This window comes from Neovison vison, chromosome 5, assembly GCF_020171115.1.
Source record: "Neovison vison isolate M4711 chromosome 5, ASM_NN_V1, whole genome shotgun sequence".
Taxonomy (NCBI): domain Eukaryota; kingdom Metazoa; phylum Chordata; class Mammalia; order Carnivora; family Mustelidae; genus Neogale; species Neogale vison.
Window position 1 is genome coordinate 38,167,768 of NC_058095.1, and position 24,081 is coordinate 38,191,848.

Below are 24,081 nucleotides of genomic sequence, written 5' to 3' on the forward strand. Positions count from 1 at the left end.
AATTTTACCTTCAAGATTTTTTATGTTTAAAAAACTCTTCAAATATTAAATTATCATATCATCTTCAAAAACTTCAAATTCTAATGGTGAGTGCTATAAAGTGTATAAACCTGGCAATTCACAGACCTATACCCCTGGGGCTAGTAATACATAATATGTTAATAAAAAATTAAAAATTAAACAAAAAACTTCAAATTCTTGGTATACTTTTTCTCCTTAATTTTAAATATAAGGCAACTAATCATTATAGAATCTGCTACAAGACAGAATTCAGCATAAGGCAGCGTCGTCCTGAATTCCAATCAAAAAGGTTCACTTAGAGATGATAAACACTTTCATGACAGTTTCACTTCTAATGTAATCCAAATAATGGCTCCTAAAGTGAAGCTAGAGTAATATATAAACTTCACATCCAAGAACAAACAGAATTTGGAAACTAATCCAAATATAAACAAACAAAAAAACCCACCCTGTAAGATTATATATTTTTCTATCTAACAGGGATTAGACTATAAAGAAGAGGATTTGATAACACCATGTCTAAGTAACCCACTTTTGTATCTTTTATTTAGAGTATTCATTCCTTCATTCAGCATGTGCTTACAGATACCTACTATATGTTAGTCATTGTTGCAGCCAGCAGGGAACGAGAGAAAAGGTCCTTCCTTTCTTGGAGTTTATGGAGTGGAGTAAAGGACAATTAACATGTAAACAAACACATAAATAATTTCTGATAATGATAGGAGTTATGAAGAAACGAAACTGGGTAAAATGATGATGAATAAGTAGGTGATAAAGTAGAGGGAGGCTAACTTAGACTAGTGTAGGGAAGGAGTCAATGAAAAGGGAGGCAACAGAACTGAGTCCTGGACAAGAATCTCTACGAGGAGGGGCGCCTGGGTGGCTCAGTGGGTTAACCCTCTGAGCCTCACATCGGGCTCTCTTCTCAACAATGAGCCTGCTTCCCTGCTCTCTCTCTGCCTGCCTCTCTGCCTACTTATATCTCTATCTGTCAAGTAAATAAATAAAATCTTTAAAAAAAAAAGGGGGGGGGGCGCCTGGGTGGCTCACTGGGTTAAGCCTCTGCCTTCAGCTCAGGTCATAATCCCAGAGTCCTGGGATCAAGCCCCACATCGGGCCCTCTGCTCCACAGGGAGCCTGCTTCCTCCTTTCTCTCTGCCTCTCTGCCTACTTGCGATCGCTGTCAAATAAATAAATAAAATACTAAAAAAAAAAAAAAAAACCTCTAGGAGCGAGAGAACCCACATATAAAAAAATAGACACATACTTTTGTGTATGGTGACACATGGTAACTAGACATCTTGTGGGGATTCTTTCATAATGTGTAAAAATATCAAGTCACTATGATGTGCACCTGAAACTACCAGGATATTGTACATCAATTATACTTGAATTAAAAAAAAAAAATACATTAGGTTAAACATCTGCCTTTGGCTCAGGTCATGATCCCCGGTTCCGGGGATCAAGCCCCACAACAGGTTCTCTGCTCAGCAGGGAGCCTGCTCCTCCCTCCCCCGCCTGCCTCTCTGCCCACTTGTGAACTCTGTCAAATAAATAAATAAAATCATTAAAAAAAAAAATTACACCAAGGCACCTGGGTGGCACAATCCTTGGGCATCTGCTTTCCTTCAGGTCCCAATCCTGGCGTCCTGGGATTGAGCCCTGCATCAGGCTTCCTGCCCAGTAGGAAGCCTGCTTCTCCCTCTCCCACTCCCCTGCTTGTGTTCTCTCTCTCATTGTCTATCAAATTAATAACAAATTTTTTAAAAAATATACCTTTGTTGTTTCACTTTCATCACACTTAACATAAATAAAAATTTCAACCAGCGTTCATGTTAAAACAGTACTTGTTTGTCACAAGATGTGCAACTTCTTTTGAATTGGACAGCAATCAAGTGCTCATTGGTAGCATGATTTTGCCATAGGTCAGATATGGAGACATAAGAGCAAAATTAAAATAAAGAAAAACCTCACAGGGGCGCCTGGGTGGCTCAGTGGGTTAAGCCGCTGCCTTCGGCTCAGGTCATGATCTCAGGGTCCTGGGATTGAGTCCCACATCGGGCTCTCTGCTCAGCGGGGGGCCTGCTTCCCTTCCTCTCTGCCTGCCTCTCTGCTTACTTGTGATCTCTCTCTGTCAAATAAATAAATAAAATCTTTAAAAAAAAAAAAAAAGAAAGAAAAACCTCACATATGCTGGTGGTAAGAATGTAAAACTATCTGGCAACTAGAAAAAACATTTCAGTGATCCTTCAAAAAATTAAAAACAGTATTACCACATGACCCAGAAATTTCACTTCTAAGTACATGCACCAAAGAACTAAAAACTGGTACTAAAACAAATGTATATACATACATGTTCATAGCAGCCACAATTCACAATAATCAAAAGGTAGAAAGAAAAAAAAAAAAAAAAGGTAGAAAGAACCCAAATGTCCATCAACAGAAGAAAAGATAAACAAACAGAAATGATGTATACATACAAGAGATTATTATCCTACCATAAAAAAGAATGAAGTACAGATACAAGTTACAAAGCAGATGAATTTTGGAACTATCATGCTCAGTAAAAGAGCCAGGCCAAAAAGATCACATATCGTATGATTTCCTTTATATGCAATACCCAAAATAGGTAAATCCATAGAGACAGAATACAGATTGGTGGTTGCCAGGGTCTTTGCAGGGAGGGAGGAAAGGGAGCAATTCCTTAAAAAGTATGAGTTTCCTTTCAGGGTGATAAAAACATTTTGGAACTAGAGGTAGTGGTTGTCAACACTGTGAATGTATTAACTGCACTGAATTGTTCACTTTCATTTATTTATTTTTAAAGATTTTATTTATTTATTTGACACAAAGAGAAAGAGAGAGAGAGAGAGGGAGAGAGACAAGCGCACGCATACAAGCAGGGGGAGTGGGACAGGGAGACGCAGACTCCCTGCCAAGCAGGGAGCCCAATACAGGACCCTCTCCCAGGACTCCAGGATCATGACACAAGCTGAAGGCAGATGCTTAACCACTAAGCCACTCAGGTGCCCCTGAATTGTTCACTTTTAAATGGTAAATCTTGGAGGCACCTGGGTGAGCTCAGTCAGTTAAGCATCTGCCTTCAGCCTGGGTCATGGTTTTGGGGTCCTGGGGTAGAGCCAAGCCACCAGTCAGTCTTGCTCCCTGCTCAGCAGGAAGTCTGCTTCTCCCTCTCCATTCCCCTCCCACTTGTGTGTGTGTACGTCCTCTCTCTCTCAAATAAATAAATGGAATCTTAACAAATAAATAAATGGTGAATCTTACTATGTGAAATTAACCTCAATAAAAAAAATCAGTGAACGCTTTCTGTAACACTCAGTTGGCTACAGAGATTTACAATAAAGAATATTACACATTTTATTATTATTTGTAAATGGTGTGCTAAACATCTTTTATGTCAGCAAATTTATAATAAACTTACGTATGTATATATGTGCATACACTTTTTTCTTGGAAAGCCAGTCACTAAACCTTTACCAGTATACCAATTAAGCGGTAAGAAGAAACAGATCATATGTGTGTGTGTGTATTTATTCGTTTATATATTATTCATTCAGTGGTTCCCAAAGGCCAGAAAGTGATAAGATGATACATACACATTGCTGAAAGAAAAAAATACTGTCAACCAAGAACTGTGCATCTGGAAAAAGCATTCTTCAAAAATAAAACAGAAATTAAGACAGTCCCAAGGTGTCTAAGAGTTGGTTGAGCACCTGACTATTGGTTTCAGCACAGGTCTTGATCTTGGGGTCATGATTCAAGCCCCATGTTGGGCTCCAAGCCAAACATGGAGCCTACTAAAAAAAAAAAAAAAAAAGATAATTCAGCTAGAGAATTCATTGCTAGTAGATCTATTGTAAAAGAAATGCTAAACAGAGTCCTTCAGGCTGAAAATGAAACATCAGACAGTAACTCAAATCCATACACAGAAATAAAGAATATCGGTAGGGGCACCTGGGTGGCTCAGTGGGTTAAGTCTCTGCCTTCAGCTCAGGTCATGATCTCGGGGTCCTGGGATGGAGGCCCATATCAGGCTCTCTGCTCAGTGGGGAGCCTGCTTCCCCCTCACTCTCTGCCGGCCTCTCTGCCTACTTGTGATCTCTCTGTCAAATAAATAAATAAAATCTAAAAAAAAAGAATGCCAGTAAATGTAACTACATATCTAAAACTCAGCATTAATGTACTTTCAGTTTGTAACCCCTCTTCTTTTCTTACATATTCAAAAGACAACTATTAAAAAATAATTATAAATCTATATTGATGGACGTACAATGTATAAAGATATATATAATCTGTGACAATAACATAAAGGGGAATAAATGGAGCTATACAGCAACAAGGTTTTTGTATACTGTTGAAATTAATTTAGTATTAATTTAAACTAGACTGCTATGAATTAGGATGTTATTTCTAATTCCCCAGAGCAACTAAGAAAATAACTAAAAAATATATGATACAAGAAATGAGAAGGGGGGACGCCTGGGTGGCTCAGTTGGTTGGACGACTGCTTTCGGCTCAGGTCATGATCCCAGAGTCCCGGGATCAAGTCCCGCATCGGGCTCCCAGCTCCACGGGGAGTCTGCTTCTCCCTCTGACCTTCTCATGCTCTCTCTCACTGCCTCTCTCTCAAATCAATAAATCAATAAATCTTTAAAAAAAAAAAAAGAAATGAGAAGGGAATCAACATGGTACTATGGAAAATATCTAACAAAAAAGAAAGCAGGAATGGAGAAATTGAGAAATAAGATACAGATCTTCCTCAACTTACATCAGGACTACATTCCAATAAACCAACACCAAGTCAAAAATATTAAGCTGAAAATGCATTAATACACTTAACCTATCAAAACATCATAGTTTAGTCTAGCCTAACTTAAATGTACTCAGAAAACTCACATTAGCTTATATCTGGGCAAATCATCTAACAAAAAACCCATTTTATAATAAAGCACTGAATATTTCATGTAATTCACTGAATACTGTACTGAAAGTGAAAAACAGAATGGTTATATCGGTACAGAATGGTTCTAAGCCTATTGCTTTTTTATCCTCATGATTGCATGGCTGACTGAAACCTGTGGGCCACTGCCACTGTCCAGCATCATGAGAGAGTACTGGTACCAAGTATCACTAGCCTAGGAAAAGATTGAAATTCAATGTACAGTTTTAACTGAGTATGTATCACTTTTGCACCATTATAAAATTAAAAACTTAAGCCGCCCACATGGCTCAGTGGGTTAAACATGTGCCTTCAGCTTAGGTCATGATCCTAGGGTACTGGGATTGAATCCTGCATCAGGTACTCTGCTCAGCGGAGAACCTGCTTCTCCCTCTCCCTCTGTTGCTCCGCCTGCTTATGTGTGCACATGCACTCTATCTCTCTCTGCCAAATAAAATCTTAATATATAATAAATAAAATAAAATAACTTGTAAGTCGAATTATCCTAAGTCAGAGATTTAGGCATAGACTGGCGGAACGATTTTTTAAAATGATCTAATTATAGACTTTCTACGAGAGACTCAGTTTAGATCCAAAGATACAAACCAGTGGAGCACGTGGCTGGCTCAATTGGAAGAGCATGCAACTCTTGATCTCGGGGTAATGAGTCTCAGCCCCACACTGGGTATAAATATTACTTGAATAAATAAAACTTAAAAACAAAACAAAGATACAAATAAGAGTGTAAGGATGGAAAAAGATATTCCGTTGCGAACAGTAACCTGAATAGAGCTGTAGTGGCTATAGTAATATCAGACAAAAGAGACTTCAAGTGAAAACTTGTTACAAGAGATGAAGAAGGGTAAAAATAATTAATTTATATAATATGAAAAGTGTATAATAATAAAAGGCTCAATTCATCAAGAAGATATAGCAATTATATGCTGTGATAGCAACTGCAGAACCTCCTCCCAGTTGCTCCCCAGCATCCTGAGTAAACTACCACCTCTCTGCTCACCAATAAAGGTTGACCCATAAAAAAGAAAAAGAGGGGTGCCTGGGTGGTTCAGTCATTAAGTGTCTGCCTTCAGCTCAGGTCATGATCCCAGGATCCTGGGATTGAGCCCAGCCCCGCTGAGCAGGGAAGCCTACTTCTCCCTCTCCCACTCCCCCTTGCTTGTGCTCCCTCTCTCTCTGTGTCAAATAAATAAATAAAATCTTAAAAAGAAAAGAAAAGAAAAGAAACAGATATATAAAATGCTCCACTCAAGAGTAGAATATACATTCTTCTCAAGTGCACATGGAACATTTTCCTGGATAGACCTAGGTGTTGGGCAACAAAATAAGTCTCAATAAATGTATAAACATGGAATCATATATAGAGTATTTCTCTGACCACAATGGAACAGAATTAGAAACCAGCATCAGAAGGAAATTTGGAAAATTCATAGATATGTGGAAATTAAACAACATACCTTTTTTTTTTTTTTTTTTTAAAGTAATCTCTATACCCAACATGGGGCTCAAACTCAAGACCCCAAGAGCACCTGGCTGGCTCAGTCAGAAGAGCATGTGACTCTTGATCTTGGGATCATGAGTTCAAGTCTCACATTGGGTATAGAGATTACTTAAACAACCTTTAAAAAACAAACCAAAAAAACCCCAAATAACAACAACCAAAGAAATAACAACAACAACAACTCTGAGATCAAGAGTCACATGCTCTTATCAACTGAGCCAGCCAGGAAACCCTAAACAACACATTCTAAATGAATGAGTCAAAGAAGACATTACAATGAAAATTAGAAAATACTTAAAAATGAATGAATATAAAAACACAACATACCAACTTATAAAATACAGTGTAAGTAGTGCTCCACAGGAAATGTAGAGCTCTAAACAACTATATTTTGAAAGAAAGATCAGTCGGTCTCAATATCCAAAACTTGTACCTTAAGGAACTAGAAAAAAGAAGAGCAAACTAAACTCAAAGAAGGCAAAATAAAAGAAGTAATAAAAATTAAGTGGAGATAGGGGTGCCTAGGTCACTCAGTCACTGGGCATCTGTCTTCGGCTCAGGTCATGATCCTGGACTCCTGGAATAGAGCCCACATCAGGCTCCCTACTCAGCAGGGGACCTGCTTCTTCCTCTCCAGGTCTCTGTGCTTGTGTTCCCTCTCTCACTAGCTGTGTCAAATAAATAAAATCTTTAAAAAAAAAAAAATCAGTAGAAATAATCAAAACAAGAAAGAAACAATGGGGAAAATGGATAAAATCCAAAGTTGATTCTTTGAAAAGATCAACAAAACTGACCTTTAAACTAAGAGAAAAAGAGTTGGACAGCTGGATAGCTCAGTCAGTTAAGCATGTACTCCTGATTTCCGCTCAGGTTATAATCTCATGATCGAGGGACTGAGACCCCTATTGGGCTCTAGACTCCAGGCTCTCCACTCAACAGAGAGTGCTTGAGATTCTCTCCTCTCCCTCTGCCCCTCCCCCTGTTCGCACCCACCCTTTCTCCCTCTCTCTCTCTTTCAAACAAATAAATCCTTTTTAAAAAGAGAGAGAGAAATGACTCAAATTACTCAAATCAGGAATGAAAATGAGGACATTATACCAACTTTATAGAAATAAAAACAAAATGTAAAGAACATTCATATGCAAAAAAATTAGATAACCTGGGTAAAATGAATAAATTCGGTGAAATACACAAACTATCAAACTATCAAAACTGACTGAAGAAGAAACAGAAAATGTGAATGGATCTGTAACAATGGAGAGATTGAATCAGTATTCAAAAGCCTTCGAACAGTTTAAAAAAAAAAAAAAAAGACCAGGACCAGAGAACTTCACTGGGGAATTTTAAGTAGACTCTACCTCCAACGTACGGCTTGAATTCATGACCATGAGATCAAGAGTGACATGCCCCTTCACTGGCAAATTTTATAAAACATTTAAAGAATTTACACTAGGAATGCCTGCATGGCTCAGTCAGCTAAGCATCTGCCTTTGGCTTGGGTCATGATCCCAGGGTCCTGGGACAGAGTCCCAAGTCCCAGATCAGGCAACCTGCTTAGCAAGGAGTCTGCTTCTCCCTCTCCCTCTGCTCCTTTCCTTGCTTGTGCACTCTCTCTCTTTCTCAAATAAATAAATAAAAAGAATTTATACCAATTCTTCTTAAACTTTTCCAAAAAACAGAGGGAATACTTCTGAATTCATTCTATGAAGCCAGTATCATACTGATACCAAAGCTAGATAAAGACATCACGGTAAAGAAAACTACAGACCAATTGCAGATGCAAAAATCCTCAACAAAATACTACCAAATGGAATCCTGCAGCATATTAAAAGGATTTATATAATGATGTTTGGCCAAAGTGGACTCTCAATAAATATTTGATGAATAAATAAATGTGCAAGCCAAAAAAAAAAGCAGCTCTATATTCTCATTTTCTTCTAGTGACGAAAGAAATGCTGGACAATTATTTCAAAATTTACAACCCAGTAATTCACCAAGTAGAAATATATGAAACATAGGGGTATATTAATTAAATTTAATTGAATTATGAGGCACCTGGCTGGCTCAGTGAGTGGAGCATGTGACTCTTATCACAGGATTGAGTTTGAACCCCATGTTAGGTGTCAAGAGTACTTAAAAATAAAATCTTTTTTAAGAATTTATGGTTAAATCCACAGATTCAATAGAATCTTTATCAAAATTCCAACCACATTTCTGCAGAAATGTGGATCGAATTCACTCATATGGATCGAATTCAGATGAAATTGCAAGGAGCCCTGAATAGCCAAAACAGTCTTGAAAATAACAATGTTGGAAGACTCACGTGTCCCAATTTCAGAATATACTATGAAGCTACTAATCAAAACCATGTGATACTAGCAAAGAACAGACATATACATTAATAGAGTCCAGAAATTAACTCAAACATCTATGGTCAACGGATTTTCAACAAGGATGCCAAGCCCGTTTAATGGGGGAAAGAATAGTCTTTTCAGTAAATGGTGCTGGAACAACTGGGTGTCTGCATACAAAATGAAGTTGAACACTTACTTCAGACTATGTATAAAAAAATTAACTCAACATGAATCAAAGTCCAAATTAAAAAGCTAAAGCTATTAAACTGGATGGAGTTTAGGACATGCTACTCCAAAATTTGGTACCTTGGCATACTGAGTATCCTTTTAACTATTTATTTATTTGGAAGAGAGCACGAGCATGCACATGCATGCAAGGGGCAGAGGGAGAAAGAGAATCTTAAGCAGGCTCCACACCCAGTGCCTGATGTGGCTCGATTCTCTTTCTCCCTTTGCCCCTTGCACTCACACTCTTTCTAAAAAAAAAAGTCACACACTTCAATATGACTGAGCCAGCCAGATACCCTTAAAGTGGGTTTTTTGGGGACGCCTGGGTGGGTCAGTGGGTTAAGCTGCTGCCTTCGGCTCAGGTCATGATCTCAGGGTCCTGGGATCGAGTCCCACATCGGGCTCTCTGCTCAGCGGGGAGCCTGCTTCCTCCTCTCTCTCTGTCTGCCTGCCTCTCTGCCTACTTGTGATCTCTCTCTCTGTCAAATAAATAAATAAAATATTAAAAAAAAAAAAAGTGGGTTTTTTGTAGTCAACATATAGTTCCATCTTCTTTTTTCACCCACTGGCACAACCTTTTTGAAGGGCAATTTGTGTTTAACCAAAAAAAAAAAAAAAAAAAAGAAAAAAATTGGGGCACCTGAGTGGCTCAGTGGGGTAAGCCTCTGGCATTAGCACAGGTCAGGTCATGATCCCAGGGTCCTGGGATCAATTTCTGCTGAGCAGAGAGCCTGCTTCCCCCTCTCTCTCTGCCTGCCTCTCTGTCTACTTGTGATCTGTTAAATAAAATCTTTAAAAAAAAAAAGTCTCAGAGGAGGCTTACTAAAATTTGGTCAAAGACAGTCTCTGTCATGTGTAATATTTATCAAGATTAAACATTCACGGGGCGCCTGGGTGGCTCAATGGGTTAAACCATCTGCCTTTGGCTCAGGTCATGATCCCAGGGTCCTGGGATCAAGCCCCACATTGGGCTCTCTGCTCAGCTGGGAGCCTGCTTCCTCCTCTCTCTCTGCCTACTTGTGATTTCTGTCAAATTAAAAAAAAAGATTAAACAGTCACATACTCTTTAATATAATTCTAATACTTGGAACTTATCCCATAAACAGGGACACCTGGATGGCTCAGTTGGTTAAGCATCTGACTTCAGCTCAGGTCGTGAACTCAGGTCCTGGGACAGAGCCCCGATCAGTGCTCAAGGGGAGTCCCTCTCCCTCTGCTCTTCCCCCAGCTCATGTTCACTTTCTCTTTCTCTCTCAAATAAATAAAATCTTAAAAAAAAAAAAAAAAAGAGTTTATCCCATAAACATACTTACAAATGTACCCCAAGGATTGTCTCCTTGGATGTAGGGATTATCTTCAAACCATTGTTAATAGTATCTAAAAGACCACCAATAAGAAGAGGATTAAACAAATTAAGGTACTGAATCTCTTCCCCCTAATTTTATTTATGTAGTGGAAAACGTAGAATATTCATCTTATAAGCTGAAATTCTATTTCCATTAAAAAATAACTGCCCATTTTCCACTTCCCCCCTCAGGGCCTTGTAACCACCATTCTATTTTATGTCTGAGTCTGACTACTCTTCACACCTCATATAAGTAGAATCATACAGTGTATCTTTTTTTGACTGGCTTATTTCATTTAACATAATGTCCTCAAGATTCATCCAAGTTGTACCATATGTCAGAAATTCTTTTCTTTTTAAAGATGAATACTATTACATTGTATGTGTATACCACATTTTGCTTATCCATTCAATGGACACTTGGGTTGCTTCCACGTTTTGGGCAATATGAATAATGCTGCTATGAACAAAGGTTTACAAATATCTCTTCAAGACCCTGCTTTCGGGGCGCCTGGGTGGCTCAATGGGTTAAGCCGCTGCCTTCGGCTCGGGTCGTGATCTCGGGGTCCTGGGATCGAGTCCCGCATCGGGCTCTCTGCTCAGCGGGGAGCCTGCTTCCTCCTCTCTCTCTCTCTCTGCCTGCCTCTCTGCCTACTTGTGATCTCTCTCTGTCAAATAAATAAATAAAATCTTTAAAAAAAAAAAAAAAAAGACCCTGCTTTCAATTTTTTTGGTGATAAACAGAGAAGTTGAATAGCAGGGCCACAGGGTAATCCTATTTTCAATTTTTTGAGGAACCACCATATGATTTTTTTGAGGCAACTGTACCATTTTACATTCCCACCAACAGCAAAAGCACCTTCTTAAAATGAAATAATATGTAGCTGAAAAAAAAGAATGAAAAGGTTTATCCACATGTAATGATACAGAAAGATATGCAAAATACTAAGCAAAAACAGAAGGTGCAAAACCATATTACAGTACTATCCCACTAACAAATACTAAAAATGAGTGGATAAATATTGCAACATGTATAAAAATTTTTTTGAAAAGACACAGAAGAAACAGTGAATAGTGGTCAACTTTAGGGAGAGATACTAGGAAGCAGTAGAAGGGAAGTTTTTCCATTTTATACCTTTCTAAATAGTTTGTCAGAAGCTATTCCACCATTACTAGAGACAGAACATCTTTCTATATTATTTAAATTTCTTACTTTGGGCATAAATTATATATGAATATATGTTAAATGTATATAAATATAAATAAATTGTAGGACAAGGAAGAAAGATTTTTGAACAGACTTATGCCACAATATACTTATTTTTCAAGCTAATCAAACACCTCCAAAGATATTCCAAAGGTTAGCTGTATTTCAGTAGTTTGAGCCATACCTTTGAGTGTTCTGAAAGGAAGTCTGGAAGGAGATAAACTTGTGCCAACAGCTCTGTATAGTCACGACAACGAAAATAGTAAATATGGGAAAGAATATTTTCCAGAGTGAAATCCTCCAAAGCTTTTGGGTGCTCTAGAATAAACAAAACAATCTTTAAATAAAGTAATCAGTTTTACTTGTTTTGATATATTGATGATTGTAGGAAAACAATACATTTGAGTAACAAAATGCTTCACTGTGAATAAGAGAACTATTCACTTTAATTCAAAAATAAAATTAAAACAAAATTACTATAAACTACTACTACATAATTCTTGACCTCTTATTTTCACCTTCTCCACTATTTCCTTATATGCTAGGCTATCTAGAAATTGTTTATACACATATACAACTCGGGTTTTAAAGCCTACCTTTTCATATTTCTAGTTATTCGCTTCCATTAAATAGAAGTAACATAATGGAGTTTCTCTTTTCTTGTTTTTTTTTTTTTTTTTTAACTAGGATTGCAAATTAAGAGTTTAAAGGGAAAATGTTCAAAAGAAGCATCTTTTTCCCGTATGGTAACTTTTCCCATTATTACTATAGCATAATTTGATATTTAAGTAGAAACAATGGAAGATTCTCCCTAGATTATACATTTTTTAAAAAACCAGTTTTGGGGGCACCTGGGTGGCTCAGTGGGTTAAAGCCTCTGCCTTCGGCTCAGGTCATGATCCCAGCATCCTGGGATCGAGCCCCTCAGGCTCTCTGCTTAGCAGGGAGCCTGCTTTCCCCTCTCTCTCTCTCTGCCTGCCTCTCTGCCTACCTGTGATCTCTGTCTCTCTGTCAAAGGAATAAATAAGATCTTAAAAAAAAAAAAAAAAAAAATTTTTGGCAGGGTGCCTGAATGGCTCAGTTGGTTAAGCATCCGACTCAATTTCAGCTCAGGTCATGACCTCAGGGTGTGGAGATGGAGTCCTGCATCCAGCTCTGCACTCAGCAGGGAGTCTGACTGAGATTCTCTCCCCCTGCACCACCTCGCTGGTGCTCTCTCAAATAAATAAATAAATAAATAAATCTTAAAAAGAAAAAATGGTTTGGTTTTATACATATTACAGAGAGAAGCCAGTTTAAAATTACTGCACTTTAAAACATCCTTAAGTTTTAACATTGAAAAAAAAAAACCACAAGAAATTAAATTTCAGAAAGCACTGCCTATTACAAATATAAAAGTTCATTTTTAACCAAAAAATAACAGATTAATCACACAGTAATCACTAAAGACTTTATAACCCAGTGCCACACCTATAATATTCACAATAAGGTTTTAAGACACTATTACAAATACACATTGTGTCATGGGTAGTTTTAAGGCCTTTCAGTAGATATACTGGTCGTTAGTTAAAAAGGACACCTAGGGGTACCTGGGTGGCTCAGGTGGTTAAACATATGCCTTCTGCTCAGGTCATGATCCCAGGATCTTGAGATAGAGTCCTGCATTGGGCTCCCTGCTCAGGAGGAAGTCGGCTTCTCCCTCTCCTCTACCCCTTACCACTGCTCCTGTTTGCTCGCTCACTCTCTCACTCTCAAATAAATAAATAAAATCTCTAAAAGAAAATAAAAAGGGGCGCCTGGCTGGCTCAGCTGGTCAAGCAACTGCCTTCAGCTCAGGTCATGATCCTGGAATCTAAGGATCAAGTCCAACATCGGGCTCCCTGCTCAGTGAGGAGTCTGCTTCTCCCTCTAACCCTCTCCCCTCTCATGCTCTCTCTCTCTCTCAAATAAATAAAATATTTTAAGAAATAAAAATAGGGGCGCCTGGGTGGCTCAGTGGATTAAGCCTCTGCCTTCAGCTCAGGTCATGATCTCAGGGTCCTGGGATCAAGCCCCACATCAGGCTCTGTGCTCAGCGGGGAGCCTACTTCTCCTCTCTGGCTGCCTCTCTGCCTACTTGTGATTTCTCTCTCTGTCAAATAAATAAAATAAAATCTTAATAAATAAATAAATAAATAGGACACCAAGTACTCATATAAAAATTAAAATATCCAGCTATTACATTCATTTAAAGGGAATACAAGCATCTTATGAAAAGTATTGTATCTTGTTTTTTGTTTTTTTTTTTAAGATTTTGTTTATTTATCTGACAGAGACAGTGAGAGAGAGAACACAAGCAGGGTAAACAGGAGAGGGGAAGCAGGCTCCCCGCTGAGCAGGAAGCCCCACATGGTGCTCAATCCCAGGACCTTGAGATCATGAACTGAGTTGAAGGCAGATGCTTAATGACTGAGCCACTCAGGCGCCCCCAAAAGTATTGTTTTTTTAAATTACTAAAGAATGAGGACGGGACAATAAACTAAAACAGTCAAACCAGAAACCATTTAATTTAAAAGTAATTAAAAAAGCAAGAAGTTGGGGCTCCTGGGTGGCTCAGTGGGTTAAAGCCTCTGCCTTCGGCTCAGGTCATGATCCTAGAGTCCTGGGATCGAGCCCCACATCGGGCTCTCTGCTCAGCAGGGAGCCTGCTTCTTCCTCTCTCTCTCTGCCTGCCTCTCTGCCTACTTATGATCTCTGTCTGTCAAATAAATAAATAAAATCTTTAAAAAAAAAAATTTAAAAAAAAGCTAGAAGTCAAATACCTTTGAGTATTTAAATTATTTAAATTGAAATTACCTTTATATGTTTTCTTAAAAAAAAAATCAAACAATAGTTCCACATGAGAAAAATTTTAAAAACTTAACACAGTCATGAAGTCATTTACATTCTACTCAGAACCCCCTAAGGTCAATCACATTAATGTTCTAAATATTTCCAACATGGTTTTTCAAAGCTATCTTCAGTGGGAAACCTGAGTGGCTCATTCAGCTGGGCATCTGCGCTCAGTTCAGGTCATGATGCCAGGGTCCAGGGATCTAGGCCCCACCCCTGGTTCCCTGCTCAGCTGGGAATCTGTTTTTCCCTCTGCGCCTCCCTCCACTCGTGCTTGCTCTGGCTCTCTCTCTCAAATACATAGATAAAATCTTAAAAAGAAGCAGCAGCAGCAGCAGCAAGAGCAGCAGCAAGGGCCATAAGAGAAGAAGAAAAGGGAAAAGGTCAGTCTAGGTTGTGGGATTTCTAAGTCTAAAAGAAAGATCTGAGAGTTTAACACCAGGACACTGTCAAGTCATTAAGATTCGAGTTCCAAATGGTTTCCTGCTGAGGCTTGAGAGGAATGTTAATCACTTTTATTATATAGAAAGAGGATCACTTGCTAACTTACCCCCTCCCATATGTGTTTCTGCTGTAAGGTGAAGGTGCTGAATGCAGGCAGTAGCAAGGTCTACCACTCTATCAACCATAAAACTTCCTTCAGTATCAATAAAAACTGCTTCACCTTCCACTCCTCCAAAACATTCTGGTATCTGCACATCTACTGCCAACTGCATACTGTCAAGAGAAAGCTAAATGACCAAATCATTATCATAATCATCTCAGGCAGTGTTTTCAAACTCCACATCACCACCCATTAGGTACCACATTAGGCAACAGATATGGTGAACTTTCTGCTCCAAATATATGTGAATCAACTGATATTTGGATTATGGGGAGGGTGTACCCATAAAACCATGATTAAGGACTTTTTTAGTGGTTTTTAGGTCTTTGGGAATGAAACCCTTCCTCATACTAAACCTACCTTCAAATATATCCTCAGGAATTAATATTTAAAAATATACAATAAATATATGTATTATAATACACACACATATAAAATACGTTATAATAAATACAACATTCATATTTTATACTGTTATATATACTATGCAATAAAAATATAATAAAATAGAAGACCCCCTGTTTACCCTAATGATCACATTACAATGTTGCAAAAGAAACATTTTTGGATACCAAAATAATTATACCTATTCAAAGATGCAGTACTGAAGTAACACAAATGGTAAACTGATTTTTTTGTGTGTGCAAGCATACACACACAAAAAATTAAGAGCACATACATACATTTTTGGGCTCCTGAATGTACACCCACAAGCACCATATTCTATTACTTACATAAAATGTCATTAAGCCTACCCTTAAGAAGAGAACATTTTACTTTACCATAATTGTGTTTTTCCAACACCCGGTACACCACAAATTTCTGTTGTTTTGGTTAAGGGTATTCCACCCCCAAGAATATTATCTAGTGCTGAACAGAAGGTAATTATGAAGCTCTGGGTATGCTCCTGCTCAAGAAGTTCCAGTGCTGTACAATTCTTGCCTGACTCAGCTGTAGCAGTGTATCTTGATTTAATTGTAAGACATTCTCTTCTTAAAATCTGCAGAGTTTCTAAGGCTTCCTCTTTAGATATCCCAACTTCTGAAAGTAAAAGAAAAAAAACAAAACAAAACCTTGAACTCTGATTTTAGAAATTTAAAACTTTTTTTTTTAAATATTTTATTTATTTATTTGACAGAGAGAGATCACAAGTAGGCAGAGAGGCAGGCAGAGAGAGAGAGAGAGGAGGAAGCAGGCTCCCTGCTGAGCAGAGAGCCCAATGTGGGACTCGATCCCAGGACCCTGAGATCATGACCTGAGCCGAAGGCAGCGGCTTAACCCACTGAGCCACCCAGGCGCCCAGAAATTTAAAACTCTTAACATGCTTTTGGGTTGTCTTTATTAATTTTAATTTTTATATAAGAGTGATGCCAAGAATAAAGAAAAAGAAAACTCCATTAACTATTGAATTTTTCAAGTTAATAAAGGCATTTATCTAAATTTTCTTACCCTTTACATACGTAAAGAATTTATTACCTCAAAAACAGAATTCAGAAACCTAAACCTCTAAAGCATTTGAGTACCTACAAGAGTATTTCAGGAAGTAGAAATAAAAATGTACTGGCAAGGCGTGCCTGGGAGGCTCAGTTGGTTAAGTGTCTGCCTCCAGCCGAATGAGGCTCCCTGCTCAGTGTAGAGTCTGCTTCTTCCTCTCCCTCTGCTGCTCACCCTGCTTGTGCTCTCAAATAAAAAAATAAAATCTTTACTTAAAAAAAAAAAACAACTGGCAGTCAGTCCTTTTACTATCTCTTTTGGTTTTATGAAGTCATAGGTTTTTGTTTTTTTTTTTTAAAGATTTTATTTATTTATTTCATAGAGATCACAAATAGGCAGAGGCAGAAGCAGGCTCCCTGCTGAGTAGAGAGCCATACTCAGGCTCAATTCCAGGACTCGGGGATCAAGACCCAAGCTGAAGGCAGAGGCTTTAACCCACTGAGCCACCCAGGCGCCCCTGAAGTCACAGTTATTTTGATCTAATAAGGCATCTAAATTACTTTTCGAAAGAGAATGAAACTAACTGCCTAAAACAAGATTTAACTTTAGGAAGTGCATGTGCATGTATTATTCATAATAAAAACTTTTCATAGAAACACTATCATGAAAAATTCACATATCACTCCAAACTTTTTAATGAGAACAATTATTTGATGCACAAATATTTTAAATAATACACTTACGGGGCGCCTGGGTGGTTCAGTGGATTAAGCCTCTGCCTTTGGCTCAGGTCATGATCTCTGGGTCCTGGGATGGAGCCCTGAGTTGGTGCGGGGGCAGGGGGACTCTGTTCAGCAGGGAGCCAGCTTGGCACTCTCTCTGCCTGCCTCACTGCCTACTTGTGATCTCTGTCAAATAAATAAATAAAAATTTTTTTTTTTTTTAAGTGAGGGTAACATCACTTATGAGTTTGATAGGGCAGTGCCTGATTTGGTCAGGATATGAGTATAAATTTGGCACTAATAAAAGACAATAATGGTGATAAGGAAATGAAAATCCTATCCAGTTAAAAAGCGGAAACTCTGGAGTCAGATTCCTTGGGTTTGTAAACCCTGACTGAATCACTTATTATGACGTTACTAAGTAAGGATAAGTAAGGATGAATTACTTTTTTTTTTTTTTTTTTTTGGTCTCAGATCTTTCCTTTTGTAAAACGGGAATGAGATAATACATGTTGAATAGCTGGGCCATCCAAATACTTAGGCCATCCAAAATGCTCTGTAACTGTTAGCTATTATTATCATGCAGATTCTCTCATTTATTTTCTGTAAAACCAACTTGTTGAAAGAAAAAGAGCCCATCAAGCTTTGGGGGACAGGGGTGCCTGGATGGGGTTCAGTCGGTTAAGCGACTGCCTTCTGCTCAGTTCATGATTCCAGGGCCCCGTATCTGGCTCCCTGCTTCTCCCTCTCCCTCTGCAGCTCCTCCTGCTTATTCTAACAAATAAATAAAAATTTTAAGCACACAAAAACGCTGGGAAACAGTATGCAGTGTAAGACTTAAAACAGTTAACATTGGGTCTACAACATTTATTCTTTAATGGTGAGTTTAAACCTCCTTATTTTCCATTGTTAATGGCAAGGACTTAAAATGTTGCCCTATCTTAAGAGCGGTTCTGAGCACACCCTCGTGTAATGCGTACAGCGAGACTGGCCGCAGACAGCTTCATTTTTGTATTCCTCATGATTCAGCGGTTCCTACCAATGTATCATCTACAGTGCTCTGGAATGAGAGGTTTGGGATTTCTCGTTCCATTTTTCCAGCGAATTACAGGAGAGAAGCAATGTCTTTTTTCTGTTGCTTTCTTCCAGGTGCTGGGGATTCTGCTCCCTTTCTTGCCTCTAGTCCTATCACGAATCCTCCATTTCTCAAATGTAATCCCTTTGCCCCTTGGATTCTGTTACAGCTAAAACTAAACCAGCTGTCTGGGTACCAATCCTAGCTCCACCTTTCCTAGCCCCGTCATCACGAAAAGTAATTTAACCACCTGTTCCTTCATAAGCATATTGGACATAAATAATCCACGTTAACAGGGTTCTTTGGGGTAATCAATTAGCTAGTCCTCAAGAGGATTCAGCAGGCACGGGTAGAGAAAGCAATTACTAAATGTTTTCAGGACCACAGCTCTAACCATCACCAGTTTAACTGGATTCAAGGAGCGGTTTCACGTCGCAAATGCAGCCTCGGGCGGAGGAAACTGGCGGAGAGTGGATGAAAAGGAAGCCCGAAGGCGGAAGAACCGAGATGGAGGCGGCACAGACGGCGGTCCGTGTGCCTCAACTTGCCGTCAGAAGTCGTTACCTTTGCTGAGCTCGGACGGTTTCATCTCTAGGAGTTCCTCAGCAGTCTGGAAACCTGCAGACACCAGCTTCACCCGCACGGCTGGGGACAGCGGGAAACTCACTAAATCCCGCTGCATTTCAAACCCGGACGCCTACGCGTACCCAGAGCAGCAAGCCCCAGCCCCAACTCCGTTCGCCCGCCCGCGCGCGCCCCCTGACGTCAGACGTAAGGCGGAAGGGGCGGTGTCTCTGGCCTGACTGCACGCGGCCTTGGGCTTGGCCCCTCTCGGGAGGAATGTTGTATTTTCTTGTGTCTATACCATTTCTGTTGTAATTCTTACGAGTCCCATTTAGTGTTTCACCACCAAACATTCAACCTGACGGTAAAAAGATGGGTGGAGACCGCAAGATGAAGAGCCAGGCCCCGACCACCTCAACCCTGGCCTGTTGGGTGGAACCTCAAGGTTATTAGTAAGAATGATCTACTCCCAGCTAGGGGTAATGCACACACCAGTCAGTTACCGGTTTGGCGTATGAAATGGTCATATAAGAATTATTTGGCGTCTCCAGGGTTCCAGTTTCCTATGTTTTCTCGTCGGGTACCCCCCCTTGCCTTCCCCCTTCGCCTTTCCCGCCCTCGCCTAAGCCCTCGCCCGCGCGAGGAATTGTGGGCCAGCCCCCCCCAACCAGCCACGGGGAGCGCTCGGTGCCCAATCCCCACACCCACGCACGCCTTCCCCGCGAGTCCAGTCTGAAGCGTGGTGGTTTCGGAGACCGTTGGTTCACTGCCTGCCTAACAAGAAGGAGCTGGAAAAGTAAGCAAGTGATGGTCCAGTAGTGGGCTGGGTGTGGGCTCTCGGTTCTGAGAGGGAATAATTGGGCTACAGAACAGCTCCTGCTCTGGTACAGAGGTGAGAAGGGACCCCCTTCTAAAACAGAGAACTTTGAGAGAATTGAGGCGGTTTGGAAGGTGGGTTCCGAAGTCTTTCTTTGTCTAAGTGAGTGTAATTTCTTTAGGGCAGTAACTCGTTTGCTATATTTGGTGAGATTCTTAGCCTTAACTTTTTTTCCCCCTAGCTTAAAGGAACTTCCTAAATATTGCAAATCAGAGTTCTTTAAGTACGTAAAATCTAAGAAGGAAGCATATGTTGAGCACTTTAGCAAATCCCACGCATTTCAAATGCTCACAACCTTAAGAGGAGGAAAACAAGGACACAGAAGCTTAGAGCATAGTTTTCTTCAAGCCAGAATGAAAACCTAGTCCCCTTTCTTCTACCCCAAGCTACCTTCAAAGTCGGAGCCCCTTTTGGGTGGGGTTTCAGGGGTAGAATTCGAGAAGTGTTTGTCCCCCCATTTGGTAGGACAGGGAAAGTCAGGTAGGACTGGTCAAAATGTGGATTGTTTGCCACGCAGTACCTTGTTTAACTACTAGTGTGAGTCACATCTGGGCACACAGTGGGCGTTACATAAATGTCCGCAGGGAGAATTCATGCTTATAAAGCAACCAGGGTCTTGGGTGAAGAAGAGACGGTGTTAACGTATTTAAAGATAGCGCTTTACTTGGTTTGCTCACTCAACGGAATGAGTCGTGTTTAGAACTTTGTTTCACTGGCAGTGGAGAGTTAAGAAAGTAGTTAACTCTATCTGTAGTCATATAATTATGTGTTATTAATATCTTATTCTGGGCCTTGAGTTGTCTATAATTATCGTTTTTTGCATCATTCTTCAGATTTCTTCAATACAGTTTGCTTTATAGTCCGCCTTTCAAACTAGGATCAAGGTTTATGAGGTCAGGCACCAAGAACTAAATAAAAACTATGGGATTTTTATGGAAGGTACACCTTCCTATGGTGTCAAATTCACTCGATTTTTATAATTTTTTATTTATTATTTTTTAAGATTTTATTTCTTCATTTGACAGAGAGATAGCAAGAGCAGGAACACAAGCAGGGAGAGTGGGAGAGAAGCAGGCTTCCTACTGAGCAGGGAGCTGGATGCAGGGCTCATCCTAGGACATGACCCCAGCAGAAGGCAGATGCTTAACAGACTGAGCCACCCAGATGCCCCTACTACATTTTTTTTAAGAGAGGGAAGAATTGAATGATTTAAGTGGTAAGCCATTTAAAATATTTTATATTAAATAACATATTGTAAAGTAAAATGCAAACATAAAAATAAATTTTTAAATAATAGTAAGATTTTGAAGAATGGTCCAGTTTAACCTGGATACTTCAATAGCCTCCTGAAGCCTCCTAAGAATATGTTGTTGTTGGGTTTTTGTTGCAATTTAATGAAAAAGTTTGAAAGGCACTACTATGGACAAATGAGCATGGACCTTAAAGTCATACAAATTTGGGTTTATATCACATCTCTGGAAATTACCAACTGTAATCCTTGCAACAAGTTACTTAGTTTCCTCACCTACAAGTAAAAGAATAATTCATGGGATTATTAGAAAGATCAAATTAACAAATACGGTGATTTTGATAAAACTTAAAGCCTCAGGGTGCTTGGGTGGCTCAGTGGGTTAAGCCGCTGCCTTCAGCTCAGGTCATGATCTCAGGGTCCTGGGATCGAGTCCTGCATCGGGCTCTCTGCTCAGCAGGGAGCCTGCTTCCTCCTCTCTCTCTCTGCCTGCCTCTCTGCCTACTTGTGATCTCTCTCTGTCAAATAAATAAATAAAATCTTTAAAAAAAAAACTTAAAGTCTCAGACACATATTTGGAGTACCAATATCAATTATACAAAGCTTATACATAGTAGGAACTCAAGATTTTATTTGTTGTCCACAAACTCTTGAAATCTCATTTCTGTGACTCCTATTTTCTCCATATCCATCTGTTTTTTCTGTCTCTCTTGGAAGCTCATCTTCCATAACCTGACCCTAAAATGTTACAGGTTCTTTTAAGACCCCATAGCCGATCTTTTGCTGACTATCCTGTTCTCTTTCTTCTCTTGTGCTCTCATTCTCTCTCTCTCTCTTTCTCTCTCATTCAGTGACTCTATGTCAGTGGTTCTTTTTTTTTTACCCTTAATTAAAAAAAAAAAAAGATTTTATTTAAGAGAGACACAAAGCATGATCAGGGAGAGGGGCAGAAGGAGAGGGACAAGCAGACTCCCCATTAAGAGCAGAGCTTAACACAGAGTGTGATCCCAGGACCCTGAGATCATGAAAGATCATGACCTCCACAGAAGTCAGACATTTAACCAACTGAGGCACTCAGGCACCCCAATTCTTAAATTTATATTTCTAGGGGCACCTGGGTGGCTCTGTGGTTGGGTGTCTGCCTTTGGCTCAGGTCATGATCCCAGGGTTCTGGGATCAAGCCCCGCATCAGGCTCTCTGCTCCACAGGAAGCCTGCTTCTCCCTCACCCACTCCCCCTGCTGTGTTCCCTCTCTCACTGTATCTCTCTCTTTCGAATAAATAAAAATCTTTTAAAAAATTTTTGTATTTCTAGCCCGGCCCTGTTCTCTCACCTCCAGATGCAAATATCGGATTGCCTACTGGACAATGCAAAGGTCTCCAACTCCGCCTATCTTTTTTTTTTTTTTTTAAGATTTTATTTATTTATTTATTTCAGAGAGAGAAAACATGAGTGTGGGGGAAGAAGGGCAGAGAGAGAAGGAGAAACAGACTCCCTGTTGAGCAGGGAGCCCGAGGTGGGGCTTGATTCCGGGATCATGGGGTCATAACTTGAGCTGAAAGCAAATGCTTAACCAGCTGAGCCACTCAGGAGCCCCTCCAACTCAGCCTATCTTAAAACCTAACTCAGGGTCACCTTGGTGGGTCAGTTGGTTAAGCATCTGCCTTCGGCTGCAGTCATGATCCCAAGGTCCTGGGATGGGGCCTGCATCAGGCTCCCTGCTCAGTGGGGGGGTCTGCTTTTCCCTCTGCCCTCCCTTTCTCTCTCTCTCTCTCAAATAAATAATATCTTTAAAAATATTTTTTAAACCTAACTCATTATCTTCTTTAGCCCACCCCCAAAACCTTGTCCTCTTCCTGCATTCCCTACCTCCATAACCTGAATATCCATCTTTTCCGTATGTACAGACAAGAAACCTAGGAATCATTCTCAACACCTTCCCTTTTCACTCCCTGTGGTTTTTCCCCTAGGCAAAGAACTTTATTAATCTTGTTTCAAACTTTATTCCCAGGTTTCTTCAGCTTAATAAGCTGCAAAGAATGAATTGTGTATAAGCAAAAACTGAAAAGAGCTGCAGTGTCCAAGGGGCTTGGGCTTAAAAATATTAGAGATCTAGATTTTATCAGATCTATGAACAAAATTTTAAAAAGCAGTCATAATATAAAATAGCAGCTCCCAGTAACTTCTTTAAGTTTTATCTTCTTCAGAAGTTGACCCAATTCAGTTTGCTTCATTCTTGGAAGCTTCATCAAAATTCTCCACAAGATCTGGAACTTCATCATCATCATCCTCTCCGGTAGCAAGTGGTGCTTTTCCGTCCACAGATTGGGCAGAGCTTCAGCCAGTCTTCTTAAACTAGTCAGACTGTCTGCACCAAGTTGGTTTAAGATGCTGGGTAGCATTTCTGTCAGCTGCTTTGTCTCAGCATGGCCTGTAATGGTGAAAGTGTTCGCTGCCAGCAATGCCTGAACTTTGGGGTTGTTAAGGTGGATCACTGTTCCTTGGTTTGTGAACATATTCACTTCTTCAATACCAGAGATATTGTTTACCGCTAACTTCTTTAAGGAGAACTGAAGTTTTTTATCATCTGCTGTAGCTGTTCTAAGAACCACCTTCTTCTTTCGGCGAGCAGTTCCCTTCCCACCAATGCGCACTCGTGCTTGCAGTTTGGCGAGTTTCTCCTAGTTCATGATAGTTTCTTTCATCTTGTTGGAGCGGAAATGGGACCGTGCGGGGGACTAGGGTTGGCGCTCAGGGGGTCTCCAGCGGACCAGCTGAGATTAGGTGCACACACATGGGGACGCAAGATGGCAGCTCTCACTCCCCGTGTTTAATGCATACACAAATCCTATCAGTTTTCTCTTTAACATATTTGATTCTGTTCATGCCTCCACCTCTAGACCAAGCTCCCACCATTTTGTTTGCAGGTACTCAAGGCCATTCTAGCTGGTCTCTCTGCATCTTGTCTTCTTCTCCCCTCTAGTCTGTTCTCCCATGCTGCAGCCAGAATGTTCTTTCTACAGTACAGTTCTATATTTCAGCTCATGTCAC

At 39.9% G+C, this 24,081-nt stretch overlaps 1 protein-coding gene and 1 pseudogene across 8 annotated transcripts in view; both read right to left on the reverse strand.

Annotated features, from left to right (window-relative positions):
- Nucleotides 1-19,074, reverse strand: part of RAD51C (RAD51 paralog C) — a 58,595-nt gene extending 39,521 nt beyond the window's left edge. For all 8 annotated transcript variants that reach the window (XR_006384554.1, XR_006384555.1, XM_044248575.1 and 5 more), the window contains exons 1-4: nucleotides 18,905-19,074; nucleotides 15,892-16,150; nucleotides 15,056-15,222; nucleotides 11,819-11,952 (exon numbers count right to left, since the gene is read on the reverse strand). Coding sequence is in view for 6 of the 8 variants with exons in the window: in XM_044248575.1 (XP_044104510.1) it covers nucleotides 11,819-11,952; nucleotides 15,056-15,222; nucleotides 15,892-16,150; nucleotides 18,905-19,022 (678 nt within the window). In the remaining 2 variants the exon portion in view is untranslated. The remainder of the gene's footprint in view (nucleotides 1-11,818; nucleotides 11,953-15,055; nucleotides 15,223-15,891; nucleotides 16,151-18,904) is intronic.
- A 4,176-nt stretch (nucleotides 19,075-23,250) lies between these two features.
- On the reverse strand, nucleotides 23,251-23,720 carry LOC122907699 (annotated as a pseudogene).
- Between the last annotated feature and the right edge of the window lie 361 nt (nucleotides 23,721-24,081).